General features: G+C 41.5%; 1 protein-coding gene across 4 annotated transcripts in view; it reads left to right on the forward strand.

The window, feature by feature from the left end:
• Positions 1-14,979, forward strand: part of KCND3 (potassium voltage-gated channel subfamily D member 3) — a 133,807-nt gene extending 118,828 nt beyond the window's left edge. For all 4 annotated transcript variants that reach the window (XM_076357716.1, XM_076357717.1, XM_076357715.1 and 1 more), the window contains 4 exons: positions 2,565-2,657; positions 5,394-5,450; positions 6,415-6,662; positions 8,607-14,979. In XM_076357716.1, coding sequence (XP_076213831.1) covers positions 2,565-2,657; positions 5,394-5,450; positions 6,415-6,662; positions 8,607-8,811 — 603 coding nt within the window. In that variant the 3' untranslated portion in view covers positions 8,812-14,979. The remainder of the gene's footprint in view (positions 1-2,564; positions 2,658-5,393; positions 5,451-6,414; positions 6,663-8,606) is intronic.

A 14,979-nucleotide genomic window follows, 5' to 3' on the forward strand; every position in this document is an offset into this window, starting at 1 on the left:
ATGCACTCCCATAGGAATCTATTAATTCTGTGTACAGTAAGTCAGCTTTCTTAATGTACCAGTTCAGCTATGTTTTGGCATCTGTCAGAGACAGAGTTATTCCTTCACTTAAAGATCACACAACCATCCTGGAAAAGGCATCCAGAACCCGCATTTGCAGTGAATCACTGGGACATACGGGTGTATTTAAAAGCAATGCTTTAAGCATAGTTGCATTTGACCCCCTTGAGAGCAACAGACAACGTCTTGGCACTTCTGCCAAGATGTTCTGCTGTGTCTCCCATCCCACCCATTTTCTCTCTTGAACAGTTAGATGCTGTTGTTTCGTGTCTAAGTAGAGATTCAAGCCACGCACATCAAATTTTGCCTTTCAGATTTAGACATTACAGAAGACACCAGGCACTCCTGACTTATGGAGCACAGGGAAACATTTTACAACACCTAATTGCCATTTTAATGCATGTAATTGTCTTTGAAAATGCTAGTCATCAAAGACACGCGCAGATTAATGTGTCATGAAATCACAGTGAATTTCAAGATCAGGAGCTTAAGTAGTAGTAGTACAAGAACATCCTTAAAAAAACAGATCTTAAATCTGCCACCACATAACGAAGTAAGAAAAATAATCCTGGCTCTCAAATAGCACAGAAACTCTCTAGACAACCCCTATTGCTACTTTTCCTTCCATTCCTGAGGTGCCTCTGATCATCAGATCATAGAGTAAGTGACATGCTATATTTTGAGGAATGTAAGCATCTGATTCACTGATACAGTGCAGAAATAAAAAATACAGAGTGCTGGATTTCTCCCCCCACACCCAAGTTGACTAAACTGGCCTATTGCTGTTTTGATGAATGCTTGATGCCAAGCTTTCTGCATGAGCAAAACATTACGCACATACTGAACTCAAGCTCCTAACCTCTTATCCATTTCTATTTCAGCTGTTTCAAGCAGATCAAGCCCCTCAGCTTAGCAAAAGCACAGAGATTGGTCTGAAATCCATAGCTTATCCTAACAACTAATAACACTGCAGTCTGAGCAGTCTCTTCCCCAAATCACCACATGCACACATACCTGATGTAGAAGCAGAGAACAACCAGCAAAAGTGCCCCAATAAGTCTTTCCAACCCAGAGTCCTTAAACAGGCATGCCACAAGCAGTTCATCCCCCCCAACTCTTCCTATGTCTCCCTAGGAGGGACCACTCCTTTTAATAGTTTTTCGACCTAAATACTCCCAGCTGTACCCAATCCCTTCCCAGATGGCACAGGCTGCCTGCTTGACTCTAAGCACACCCTACTCTCTGAATTAGCTTACAAATTCGTTATCCACATTTCAGCAGTTTGAGTACACAGGGGACATAGGGGAAAGCTGGTCCCCAATTGCACAGGTGTTGCTGCACAATGAGTCAAGTATCTGGATCGTGAGGTCTTTGAAACAGGCTTGCCTTGTCCTGGTTTTGTGCTAAGTGATGTACAGAGGGTTCCTGGTCACTTCACAGGGCTCCTGGGCACTGTGTCACTAGAACATAAATCACAGTAAGCCATCCTACTGAGTGAAAGCAACTAATAAAGATGGGACCTTCCTTCTCCTAGGGAACTGCTGCCACATTTCACGTGAACATAAACCCTTTGCCGCTGCTACACAATGCTTCTTCATTTGCCATATGCTTCAATAGGATGATTTATATACATTAACTCTTACATAAGCAGTGCCTGCCTGTTCCTCCCTTCTCCCTGCCTTTCAAAGAAGGCTTCACCACAGGAGGGGTTACGCACCTTCAGTTTGCACCGAACCCGGTCCTCAGGAGCTGCTATAAACTCCCCACCAACAACCATATGCACCGACGTAGGGAAAGAGCAGCCCCCTTTTGATACACTGCAGGTACAAAGTGCGGACAACAATTGGTCATGTCCATGAAGAGGAGAGACAGAGCCTGGAGTCCTGTCTCTAGAAACAGCATTACAAAGTCCAAGACACGAAGCCTGGATTCACATTTTTTTGATCTGGCGTGCAGCCGTGACTCAGGAGGCTTTGGCAGTAACACATGCAAGTTCCAACAGGCCCAGCTCTGTGCAGCCCTGAAGGTCAGGCAGAGCCAGGCTTTCAGCTCAGCAAAAGCAAGACAGCTTGTGTTTTGTCTCCTAACAGAGACTAGAGTTTAGGGTACATCTGTTGGCATTCAAAGGTCATGTCAAGCTTAAAAGTCTTAATGTTTTTTTTGAAAAACAAAACAGCACAGCTTCTTTTCTTCTTTACCTTCTGGTTCCTGAGCCAGAATACGCCAACAGTATTTCCCAGGTTTCCTCCACAGCTACAAGATGGCTAGAAACACACTGGTTTTGAATCAAAGCTGAGTTCCTCACCTGAGTTAACGAGCCAAATCATTAAGAAAAAAAATGAGGTAACCTCGTAAGAGTCATGAGAAAAACCTGAGAGCTGGCAACACTGAAATTATCTTTATGCCTGTGAAAGCTAATGCTGCTAGTTTTGTTTGTTTTCATGGTTTTACACCTGGTTTGGGTTTTGGTTTCCCCCCTCTCCCCCCTTTTTCTGGCTATTTAGGGATCCACTGAAGATGAACAGCATATGACTAAAGGCACCTCCTTAATTGAAAGCCAACATCACCACCTGCTGCACTGCCTGGAAAAAACAACCGTAAGTAGCAACACAATCCTTTTACATCTTACTAGGTCTTTGTCCCTGGCCCAGGCTTCATATGGAAAAGATGTGCACGCAGATGCTCTGAAGTGGCACTCAGATATATTCAGCAGACCTACAAACTATGCCAGAGGGGGGCTGACACTCAAGCTCCCAAGAATATTCTGCAATGGGATAAATGCACTTTACTTCATTGTTTTCTTTAAAAAAAAAAAAAAAGTAATTACTGTGCAAAGGGATAAAGATGTGATTATCTGCTACTCCACAGTCATCTACACCAGTACAAAGTCAATAGCAGGTTGCTCAGTCAAGTTCACTTGAACGCAAATAACTTTCAGCATGGGGTTAGGGAGATCCTATAAACAAGGTGTACATTAAGTTTAATTTCTTCAGTGCTTCTGAAAGAGAACTAAACTGCATTTGTCTTATGTTGTCAGTCACGCATCACATATACTCGTCATTTGTGCTAATTAGTAATAAAGGACAGTTCTGCTGTCTTAAGAGGAAGAAGCTGCTGTCAGTGACTCCAAACCACAACCTGGTCACCAGTGCCAATGGACTGGAAAAAAATAACCTTTAGCCCTTTATATGGCACAAAGCAGATGAACTCTCTTAATGGGTTTAAAGGTTGCACATATCTTTTCTCACTACAGTTCTGGTTACAAGAGCAGGTAATTTATCTCAAAGCCAGTCAAGCAGATTCTTTAACAATGACTTTTCCGTTTGCGTCATGCAAGGTGTTGGAGCGAGAATTTTATTTTTCACTATTAAGTGATTCTGTATGCAGAAGTCTCTTGGAACATTTCAGATATTTATTTGATATATATGTTTTACTTCCAGGTATATATAAAAGGTTCTGCAGTAAAGGAACACATTATCTATACCATGATTCATTCTAGAAAGAATGAAGAGAGGTTAACACTTGAAATATTCATGCCTTTCTCTATCTGCATCCATCATCAAATGTACTTTTGATTTCTGACTTGCAAGAGCCTTCTTTTAGATAAATCACCTTCAGTTCCATAGTTTGGCTTATGCTGGAATAACACCACTTAGGCTTCAGCGATACACTGGAAGATGACTGGTTAATTACAGTGACCTGCTGAGTACGGCTGGTTTATCACAATGAGCTATAAAGGTCACCATTCCAAGGACAGTGAACTGATTCTTCCTGTATCAATGACTATTGAATTTATTTTTTTTAAGACTCATCTTGCCTTTATTTCTAGCAATTTTGGATGTTACATAGCAAGCAGATATTTCACAATCTGACTCTTTAGTTTAGAACTTTATGCTTAAAAGCTTCACCACTATGACCCATATTTCTCAAGAATACTTTCATTTGGAAACTTTAACAAATTGGCTGAAGCAAACAGAAGCTGACAACCCTGCCTCCAGGCTCTGCCCTTGTAAGGCCCTGACTTTGTAAAGGCTTATAGAAATTCTGACCTCTGCACAGGGACAGTGGACATCTCTGGGAGCTGCATGAGTTGCTCCATTACTAATGAGCTGGTTAGGGTGCTGGAAGTAACATGGCCAAAGCATATCCTAATTTGTGGAAGTATTAGCCTACCACACTAACAAAGCTAGATTGCCTCCAGCATGCAAGCCTACTCAGACAGTGAGTCTCAGTGGTTGAAAGTGTTCCAAACATTGCTTTTTTCAGCAAAGAATGGCAATAACAGTGATAATTTGAATTTTTATTAAAACCTAGAGGGAGAATCTGCACAATATTGAATGTGTTTTCCCCCACATTTTTCAGCCAGTTATTACCATGACGTTGCATCAAATCACATAGCAAGTTTGTATTCTGGGCTGAAATTATCAAATTAGTTCAATCAGCTTATGTGAAAATTCTATAGTTCACATAATCTATTAAAATACTGTGCAACAGTTCTCCTCCCAAAAATTTAAATCATAGTAGAAGAATTTTTAAATACTGAAGAGTCATTTTGTAACCAAGTTGCAGGAATGGAATGAGGAATGTACCATGGTTGCAAACTTGTTTCAATGGGCAATTGACCTTTCCTTAAACTAGGCAGAAGGATTCTAAAAGTACATTATTTATTGTCATGGTACCTGCAGTCGTCACTAGCATACAGCCTTACAATTGAATGGCTGTGAATGGCTCACAAATCTGGTGTGTCAGATGACAAAGTGACCCTAAAGTACTTCTAGCTGCCATAACAGAGGTTACTTTGTCATATTAACACAACAGATGGAGTTTGTTCAAACAAAAGGAGGTTTTTTCCACTCATTCCAACTCCCAGATCGAGTATGGACATTCACATGCCACGTTTTCTCCAAATGCTGAGTGCATCGAATCCAGTCCTTCAGCCCAAACCTTTCTCCTGTGTTTCCACAGAGTATGGTCAATACCCATAGCCATTGGCGACGCAATGGCAATACAATTCCAATTCGTTACTCGTGAATCAGCAGCTGAAACTTTGTTTTCCTTTGCCTTCCGCTCTCAAAAGCTCAAAGTAATAAAATTGTTACCAGTTTTGTTCTCTTTCCAAGAACATAACATTAAAAAGCTTAAGTGTGAGAGGAAGGAACAAAGGGGTCTGATTCAGGCAAGGTTTGGTGAAGAGAAGGTCCAGTTGCCCATTCAAACTTGAGTGAGCCAGCTGGAATGCTGAGGCAATAGATGCAATGCTGGGACTAAACTTCTGAATGCCGGAATGGACAATCAATTGTGTTTTTATCTTTTGTTGGCATGTTGTCCCGTAGGGATTGTCCTATCTTGTGGATGATCCCCTGTTATCTGTACGAACTTCCACCATCAAGGTATTTCCTTTTTAATTCAATCTGTTTTCTCTATGGTCTCTGTGAAGTGTCTGGAGAGTGTTTGCTTCCTTTCTCGTCCCTGGTCTTGTCCTTGGGAGTTTGTGCACGTGGCTCTTTTTGGCTATCCAGTGCTCTTGTTTCCTGTGAGAGTCGTTAGTTGTTCCAATGAAAACCGATGGCTGCCTTCACCATGGTTGCTTTTGCTTCCCATCCTTTCTGACGCTGACAGGGACTGGATAAAGTATGTTCACTAGAACTACTTGGGTGTTCATACACGCACATCAGAGTTCGTTCTTTCAGGATTTCTTGTTCCTTAGCACAAGAACTACTCACAAATTCAGCTTTCTGAATTTCCTTCCCCTATACACTTCCCACTCTCACCTGCCACGTTTATTTCCACTCAGCTAACAGCACCCCATGAACCGCAGGTATGTTTTGCACCCAATAGCCAATACAAGCAACATCCTGCAATTCAGCTATATGTCAAGATGGTCATCTAAACACAATACAATCCTGTCCCCAGGGACAAAGAAAAAGGAGCCTAAATCTTCTCTTGGGTTTCATAACCATGTGGCATCACAGACTTTTTGAAGCCACTTCTGGAATTCAGACAAAAATGAAAGGAAACTCAAACACAATATATTAACCATCTCAGACTACATAAGCAAGGCAGCATTGATAGACTATCATGCTTTTGTCACTGCAACAGCTTCCCTTATTCCCTTACTGATGGAGGAGAGCAAAATCTTCTCTTGGTTGCAGTGAGTGGAAGGGCAGAGTCATTTCTTCTAAAGATCTGCCTAGTGCAAATATTTTCAGGCACAGAGGCAGGGAGCATCTTACACAGGCAAGGGGCTGACACATCCCACCAACCTAGCAAAAGGTACCGTTGAAAACAAACTGCTGTTGGGCCAAAGCTGTTGGTGTCACCAGAGGGTAATGGCACTATTCTTTTCCCTGCCAGAACCACGAGTTCATAGATGAGCAACTGTTCGAGCAGAACTGCATGGAGAGCTCAATGCAAAACTATCCTTCTTCTCGGAGCCCCTCCTTGTCAAGTCACCATGGACTGACCACCTCCTGCTGTTCTCGCCGGAACAAGAAGACCACTCACCTTCCCAACTCCAGTGTGCCAGCCACTCGTCTCCGGAGCATGCAGGAGCTCAGCACCATCCACATCCAGTGCAGCGAGCAGCCCTCACTTACAACAAGGTACAGTAAGTAGGCTCTTGCTGCTAACTACTGCATGCAAACCTCTGAAGTCGATTATCCACCTGGACGTTCTTGCAGGCCTATTCTCCAGCCAGGGGGAGGGGGCTAGTGCTGGGAGCATCTTTCTTCCCCTCCTTCTAATGACAGCCCGAGGAAAGCTGCTTCTAGCTGTTCCGGGAAGAACCAGGTCAAAGCTAGACTCTAGTGCAGCTCTTCTCTGGCCAGACTGGACATAGAAGAATGAATTCCAGCTGAAACCTGCCTATGAAGTGCTAATCACACAGGCAGGAGCCAGCAGTTCCCAGCTGTGAGCCACTCGCCAAAGCTGGCACAGGACCACTTCACAGCCCACCTCCCAGATAGCCCAGTACTTCCAAGCCTTTACTGGGAGCAGGCAAAGACAACTGGTTAATCAGTGTCTGTCAGCAAAAGCTGTTAGAGAGCTGTACACACTGACTTGGTCCACCAGGGACACTCACTTCACTGATTTTCATTGTCCAAAAGTCTCAATCGCAACTGTAAGCATTACTGGGAAAAATTAAGGAGGAATTTCACAATGGTGTCTTAGTAGCTCTCACCTAAAAAGCCATTAGTGACACAGGTGAAGAAGCGTCTCAATAGAAAATTTTGAGGTTTTCATTTTATACCTATCTTGCTGAAAAAATAATTTCTTCACCATACCTTTCTTGCAAATATTAAATTACTTTTTAAATCCCCCTCAGCCCATGAAGCTTCTTGTGCACTGGGCTGTTTTTGAACTTACCATTCTTCTGCTCCCCACTCCTATCAAAGGGATCTAGAAACTGAAACAAAGCTGCCTTTAGGGCAGCAAGCAATTACTTTGTGCCAGGGTGAAGTCAGAAGGGCATTTCAGAGAATGAATTATGGATGAATAAGCACAAAACAAGTCTCCAGCTATTGCAGCTTTGAGATGACAATAGTTTAAACCAGCACCTGAAACAGTAATTCAGGGGAATGTCAACTATTCTGCCTATTTCAGTGGGTGCTAAATCAGATGCCAGTGATATTTTAAACGTCAGCACTGTTTGTTATTTCACTTGCTTACCAAACTGTGTAAGAATGGAGAGAGAAAAAAAGCTTTAAAGTTGTTTTTCATGTGGAATGCAACTAACTGGGTGTACTGGTTACCACTGGCAGAACCACCCAGTCCCTAAGACTGCCCCACTCTCAGCTTGTGACTGAGGCAACCGGGGAGCAGAATGGGTTCTGCCGTGTTCTTGGGATGCTTGAGCGATCAAGAAACATCCTCTTGGTGAGTCACTCTGAGATAACAACGGCAATAGCTTTCCAACTGGGAGCTTTACATTTTAAAAGGACAGGCCTTGTGTTTAAAATGAACATGTTGGGCTGGTAATAGTAGACTCCTGTAGCTGTGCAGATGCACAGAAATCAACCTATCATTTTCCCTCTGCAATTAATTATAGGATGCAATTGATGCAGATCTAATAAGAATGCTCCCAGCTGCCAGATCCTTGAAACTACTGCAGAGAGATGAAAAAACAGAAAAGATCAAGGGACAGTGAATTTGAAAGAGGCATTTGAAATGCAAGGAAGACCACATCTCTTTCTCAGAAAGAACTACCTGTGCTCTGAAAAGATACAGTACACAGGACAGTATATGTAATGTCCTCTTAATTAAACTAGAATTATGCAAGAATGAAATGGAAACATAGAACGATTTGCCCTGTGAAAAGCTGTATCCTAACCAGGGGGAATATTAAAAAAGCTTAGTGTAATCTGGGTAGAAATAAATGATGCCTTGCAGGAACCGGGGGGAACATTTAAGTGGAGTCTTCTGAATATTTCGGTGCCCTTAGTTCAGAGTAGTAAGATAATTAAGGACAACTACCATTCCCATCCTTTCTACTGTCTGGTTTTAAAAAAAAAAAAAAAAAAAAGCCAAACGCTAAATTTGTTTTCTAGTCGTTCCAGTCTCAACATGAAATCAGATGATGGGCTGAGACCGAACTGCAAAACTGCCCAGATAACGACAGCCATCATCAGCATCCCCACGCCGCCGGCACTCACGCCAGAAGGCGAGAGTAGGCCTCCGCCCAGCAGCCCCAGCCACTCCACGAACATTTCCACCACCACCACGAGCAACATAGTCAAGGTCTCTGCCTTGTAAGACGTCTCATGCACAGAAGGAGGCTGGAAGACCAGTGCCCCTCTCCCTCCACACCTCCATGTTCCTTTCTTGCTGCAAATCGTGCCTGGATGGACCAACCTGACATTTTGTCATTGAATTAGCAATGGAGACCTAACGAGGCAGCTTTCTTCAGACTCGCATTCATGCTGTGGACTGAGGAAGGATTAGGAGAGGGAGGAAGAGTCTGGTTAAAGGAAAAACCTGCATGGAGAGCGTGTTGTGCCATGGTACAGGGCAAAAGTCACCTGCGGAGGCTGGAGGGAAAGAATCATCATGGCAACAAGAGCGTCAATAAAGAAAACGGAAATATAACACTGTGTATCGCAGCACCTTTTTAAAGGTTTTTAATGGATAATATTTATTCATGAGGAAATGACTGAAAAGGTGAAAAACAATGGATTTTGTGAATTTTTTTTCTTCATGGAGCAGAACCTTTAAACCAACCAAAATTTCACATTTTTTTTTCTTTTATAGGAAAAGATTTAGACAAAGAAGCCACCTGTCACAGAAATCTATTTCCATTCCTCTGTGTGTGTGCGTGCGAGTGTGCAGCAGAACCACATCAGAGCAACACTGAATTACAAAGAGCAGAGCATATTTCCATGATTGGGTGCACAGTAGGAAAATACAAGCATGTGTCAGCACATATATGTGCACACGCACACACACACACAACTATTTCACCCTGGATGGCATTCTTTATTTAGACAATTTTGTATCCGCCTTTTAAGTCAATACAGTGCAATTGCAAACAGTGTGTTTGTCTGCTAATTATTGTCTGTGAAAACATATTTGTGGAAAAAAAAAAAAAGACAGGCTTTAGTAGAGTTTTAGTCCCACATGGGTATCTGCTTTCTATTTTTGTTATCACTTACTTGTAAGAGTGTGACTAGACTACCAGTTCTGTATTTTTAAAATGGAAAAAAAAAGGTAGGATTCTTTTTTAATACTGTACACACAAATGGCAAAGAATGAGAAAGCACTGAACTCAACTGCATCAAGCATTCATAAGTCTAACAGAGGTTTCTTGTAATGTATACCCATGCTTTTTTATTTTTGTTTTCTATATACAAATTTCTTTGCTAGCACTGGACATACAACCATTGTAAATAGTAGTCAAATAATGTCTGGATCTAAACTTGATAATAATTAACCCCAGAGCCAAATATCTTGCATGGACAGAGAGGTATTTGGCTTTTTCACAGTCTTAGAGCTCCAATTGTCTCATCAATGGCTTCTGGGTTGCACTGGTTTTGGGGGTAGACTAGGTTAGCAGTTTTAGTTCTCCAGTGCCAGCACAGGATCTACAGCATGCATCCACTCGAGAAGGGGGAGCAGTACTGGAGTTTGGAAAACATTTGGTAAAGGGTGGTACAGACAGCATTTTCTTTTCGCAGTTCTACACTTAGTTTGGGAAAAGTCACGCACTTCTAGTCAACCAAAAACTGAAGTAACACTGTGTGGTACTGCCAAGAAGCTAACACTTCTAACTAAGCTGTGGTCGGCCCTAGCACCTCTTTCTGAGATCTTTCTAGGAATGATTTATTGTAAGGAAATACACAGTCCTGAAACATAACTGATTTCCCGCCCCCCTCCCAAGAAGAGTAACTTTTTTCTTCCATTCTGCCTTTCTCAAGTCCCCTTTTCATAACAGGTGTGATCCACGAAGGGCAGAGTGAGGAACAACGTCACCCACCTTTTCACTTGTCATACACTGTTTGGCTAATTATTGTAGTCATGCACAAACGCCCCTTCGAGGCCCCATACACACCCACGAAAGGCGATGCACCTGGCCCCCAACAGCTCGTAGATAATAAGGAAACATTTCAAGCGTCCTGTTTCTGAACAGTGATTCTACCAACGTTAGAGTTAAAAGAACTACTGAAAGCATGTTTGAGGCTGATTCAGCAAAGGGATGACTTTTTTTTTTTAACATCTGTCATAATCTATCCTGATGTAATATTTATATACGCATATACACGCATACACATATAAATAAATACAGACACATACATGTATAGATAGATAAATAGACCTACATGCTGACTTAAACATATGAGCTAGCAATCTGCTTTGTTAGCACTCCTAGCCTATTAGTCTGTAGAGTGGACTCAGACGGCTGATGCATTAACTCAATACCCTCCTTAGAAACCTACAACATTCTAGGAATATTAGGGCTACGGCTAAGCCTTCAGTAGCTGCACCAGCTGTAATATGTTACCCAAAACTATGTTTAGACCTGTTTTAAATGATTAAAACGCTCTGCCTTTGCTGCTTCCTGTAGGAGGTTATACTGCAGTTAATCTTACCATTATTGAGTTTTTCTTGATGTTTTAATTCAATCTTTCCTTTGCTCTCATTTCATTATTTGTCATCATCTGCTCCCCATCTGAACACCCTCACCCTTGTAGATCAGAGGCCTTGCTCTCCACCACTTACCACCTCGCAGCCTCATTTACACTGGCACAGAATGAGGGTTAAATGCTACCGTGCTGACAGGGTACAGTGTTCCTTCCAATGCGCAGGAGTAAACGACTACAAAGATTCAGGGACTCTACAGGGATTCTCGGTGCTGCCTTTCTTATTCCTGATTTACTGTGGAGTGGTAAACAAGCCACTTCATGTCTCTGCACCCATTTCTTTATCTGTAAATAGCAATCATGGCAGCCCTTGTCTAACGCACTATTGGTGCATTTAATTGCTATCAATCAAAACGCTTTTTGGAAAAAAAAAAGCCAAACCCACAACATTTTTAAGAGGGGAAAAAAAAAGTAAGGAGGAAAGCCACTCCTTGGGATTTCTGGCTGGCTGCTTGGGCTCAGATTGTCAAGTTGGCCATGGCCTTTGTTCTTTTCCATGGAAGAGGAATCATTGTTATCCTTGCTCAAAAACATGTGGCTTGCCTCTTCTACCATTAACTTAGCGGGTGCTGCCCCATGCAGTCAGTACTTTAGCACAGACTTTCAGAGGATAAAGACAGACAAAACTGAGGAAGTCTGAGCCTAGAGGACAGGGCTAAAAATATTTTTAATGGAGGCATTAGCTCCCTTTATACACTGATTTGAAACAGACTGAGTAATGCTTCCGAAAGCACTTGAAAATATGCTTGTACAAAACCTCTCTAGATTTCCCAACACAGCTACATCCTGACTACGAGAGCACTGTGCATTCATTGAAACAGCAAAGACAAGAACCTATCGCCATCGTTATCGGTGGTTGGTAGGGCATAACATAGCATCCTTCAAATGAAACGCAGGGAAGAAGGGAAAGCATTTGCACAGAAGAGCATGGGAACGGCACTACAGCCACTTATTCCTACAATAAAGGGAGGCAATTAGCTTTACTAAACTCAAGGCTCTTTATAATCTTTAAATAGCAACTTATAAACCATTGCTGAGATAAGGCCAAGTCAATCCTGAAAATTCCTAGGCCAGGACTGAAGGATTTGGACCATTCTCTCCAGCGGTCCCCAGTACTGCCCTGTCTTACCAGCATCCCTCTCCCTTTCCCCACTGCCATGCATGCCCAGGGTCACACACGTACATTGATACGGATACCAAAACCAGCACGTACCCCTGCAATCCCGGTCATTCCTGATGCATATGGAAGGGGGCTTCTTCAGGTGTGGGCTACCTCCGGGAGGAGAAGCATCCAGAAACATAGGTAGGTTCTAGTCCTGATACCTTTCTGAAAGGCAGGTGGTAGAAAACAGCCTGATTAGCAAGACTGCTCAACAAAATGTCAATAGTACGTTGGCAGTTCATTTCAAAAGCCTTCCCCCTCCCCCTAATTCCTTACGACTTTTTATAGTTTTAGACGAGTTCATTAAAAACAGATAAAAATGGATTGTTTGTACAAAAAGCAAGTGGAAGGGGATTATTTTTTCAGTCTTTCATATTAAAAATATCAAAGGGGCAACACCTTTTTCCAAGCATTTTGTTTCTTTTCCAAAGCCTTTTCTGAGGGAAAAATATTTTCACAGATTTTCAGCATATTCCATTAACAGATTTACTCTCTTCTCACCTGGCATTGGGCTGCTAATAGAAGAAATCACACCCAGTTGGCAAAGAATTATGAGAAATATCTTTCACATCTAGGCTTTGACTTCCATCTACTCTTTCTAAAATCCATCTTTTACTTTCCTTTTCCTTAACAATCTTAAGGGCACCCGTAAAGAAGAGACCACAGATAACGCATCTTGGTACATAAAAATTAAAGAATTAAAGAATTAAAAAACGTAGTCCATCCTCCACTAGCACAAGATCCTTCACTGCAATATATTGCATTGTTTTCTCTAGATTAGATTTAAAATTCTCCACGGAGAGGACCCCCACCACTTCCCTGGAGAGCTTAGTCCAGAGTAATAGATCTCAATGTCAAGGATTTTTCCCCTGCTGTTCAGCCATAATTCTTTCCTTATTTTTTCCTCTCTTGCTTGTTAAATTAGTCTCCTTTCCACATTGCAAGTTAGCTGCCCACAAGCATAAGAGGAATATAAAACCTTCTACAACAAATTCTTATCCCAGAGACTACTTCTGTCTACCAAATAAGTATCATTGTTAAAAGTGAACTGGGAAAAAGGTAAACTAAGTAACACACATGGCTTTAGTGCGGAATAAAGTTAATAGGTAATTCAAAATACATCCTTCTTTACAGTTGCCAGAAATACTAAATTTGAATCAATGGTACTTGCTTAACCTGAAACAGTTGATAATATACTAGTACTGCAAACCAGCATTTATCATTCTAGTTTAGACAGCTTAAGGGGTGTGCATGAAAATCAGATTAATACCAGCTAAAGCACGCAATGTTTCTTCAAATATTTTGCTTTTTTAAGTAAAGAGGTTGTAAACATGTTGTATCTTACATGTATTATAGAGCAAATTCAGTATATTAAAAACCACATTTAATTTATGGGTTGCAAACATCCCTTGGATCCTGTAATATTTTTTCTATGTCAGACTATGGCAGAGTTACAAAGTCAGCATTCATGGGTGGCTTGCAAACATCAGCAGCTTTGAACTGAAGACTTTATTCTGCTTTTAAAATTAGGTGAATAATGTACCTCTTCCACATAATTTGCCAATCAAATATGTCTTAACTGATTTTTTTTTAAAAAATCACTTATTTTTCTCCAACACTTTGAGCAACTGCACTAGATATATGACTTCAGAGCCCAAGTTTCTAGGCTTCACATTTAACGATGCCATAAACACTCCTCAAAATGGTTTTATCTTTCTAAAACTTTAAAAGCAAACAGAAGGCAGCGTGCACATTGATTAGAGCTAGGACAGTTAGCATCAGGAACCTGTGTTCTACTCCTGATTGTCTTGATGAATCATTAAGTGACCTCGAAGAAGTCATTTCACCTCTCTCTGCCAATTATACAAGCTGTATAGAATTTGATAGCTCCTCTTTCAATAGGTGGAGCTCAGTTCACAAACACCTACAAAATACCATAGAGAACTCTTGAGAAAGCGTACCAGAAAAGTACTGCTACTTATGTTCAGAATGCAAAAACTGTGCCAGAAAAACGTCAGGTCGATCAGTCGAAAGACCAGGTGACAAAGAGCCTGTGAAAATTCCCTCGAGTTCTGTTCTCAGTCAATAGTCTGTTACTTTGTGTGTGTATGTGTGCACGTGTTTCTTTTCATTTTGATTTAAACTAGTGCTAGTCACAGAAGTCACGCAGCTGTCTGGGTGAGACGTTAACCACCGTATCGAATGCTCTTCTCCGTTCTGTTGCAACTATGACTGGGAGCTCCCACTGGCTCCTCGGACCAATGAAGTATCTTACAAAAGGCATGTGACGGTATATTTTTGATAAATCAGTAAGGCATTCCAATGCAATGGTGTTTTCTTTAGGAGTTTTATGTTATGAGAAGCTCTCAATCTTATTATTTTCTATTTTCGTACTATAAATGGGCTTTGCTTACCAACATCAGAGGACAGATACAAAATGTACTGTATACAACTGCAGGTAGCTTCATTTGAGAACAACTTTCTAGAAGAACCAAGTTTCCTGTTGTCTTCTTTTGGAATTGTAGTGCATATGTTGAAACTTGTATATCATTTACAGTATTGAGTCTTGTGCCACTGCTGTACCTGATGTATCCAATCTGGATTAAACAGAGTATGTGCCACAAA

This window comes from Aptenodytes patagonicus, chromosome 22, assembly GCF_965638725.1.
Source record: "Aptenodytes patagonicus chromosome 22, bAptPat1.pri.cur, whole genome shotgun sequence".
In the NCBI taxonomy this organism is placed as follows: Eukaryota; Metazoa; Chordata; class Aves; order Sphenisciformes; family Spheniscidae; genus Aptenodytes; species Aptenodytes patagonicus.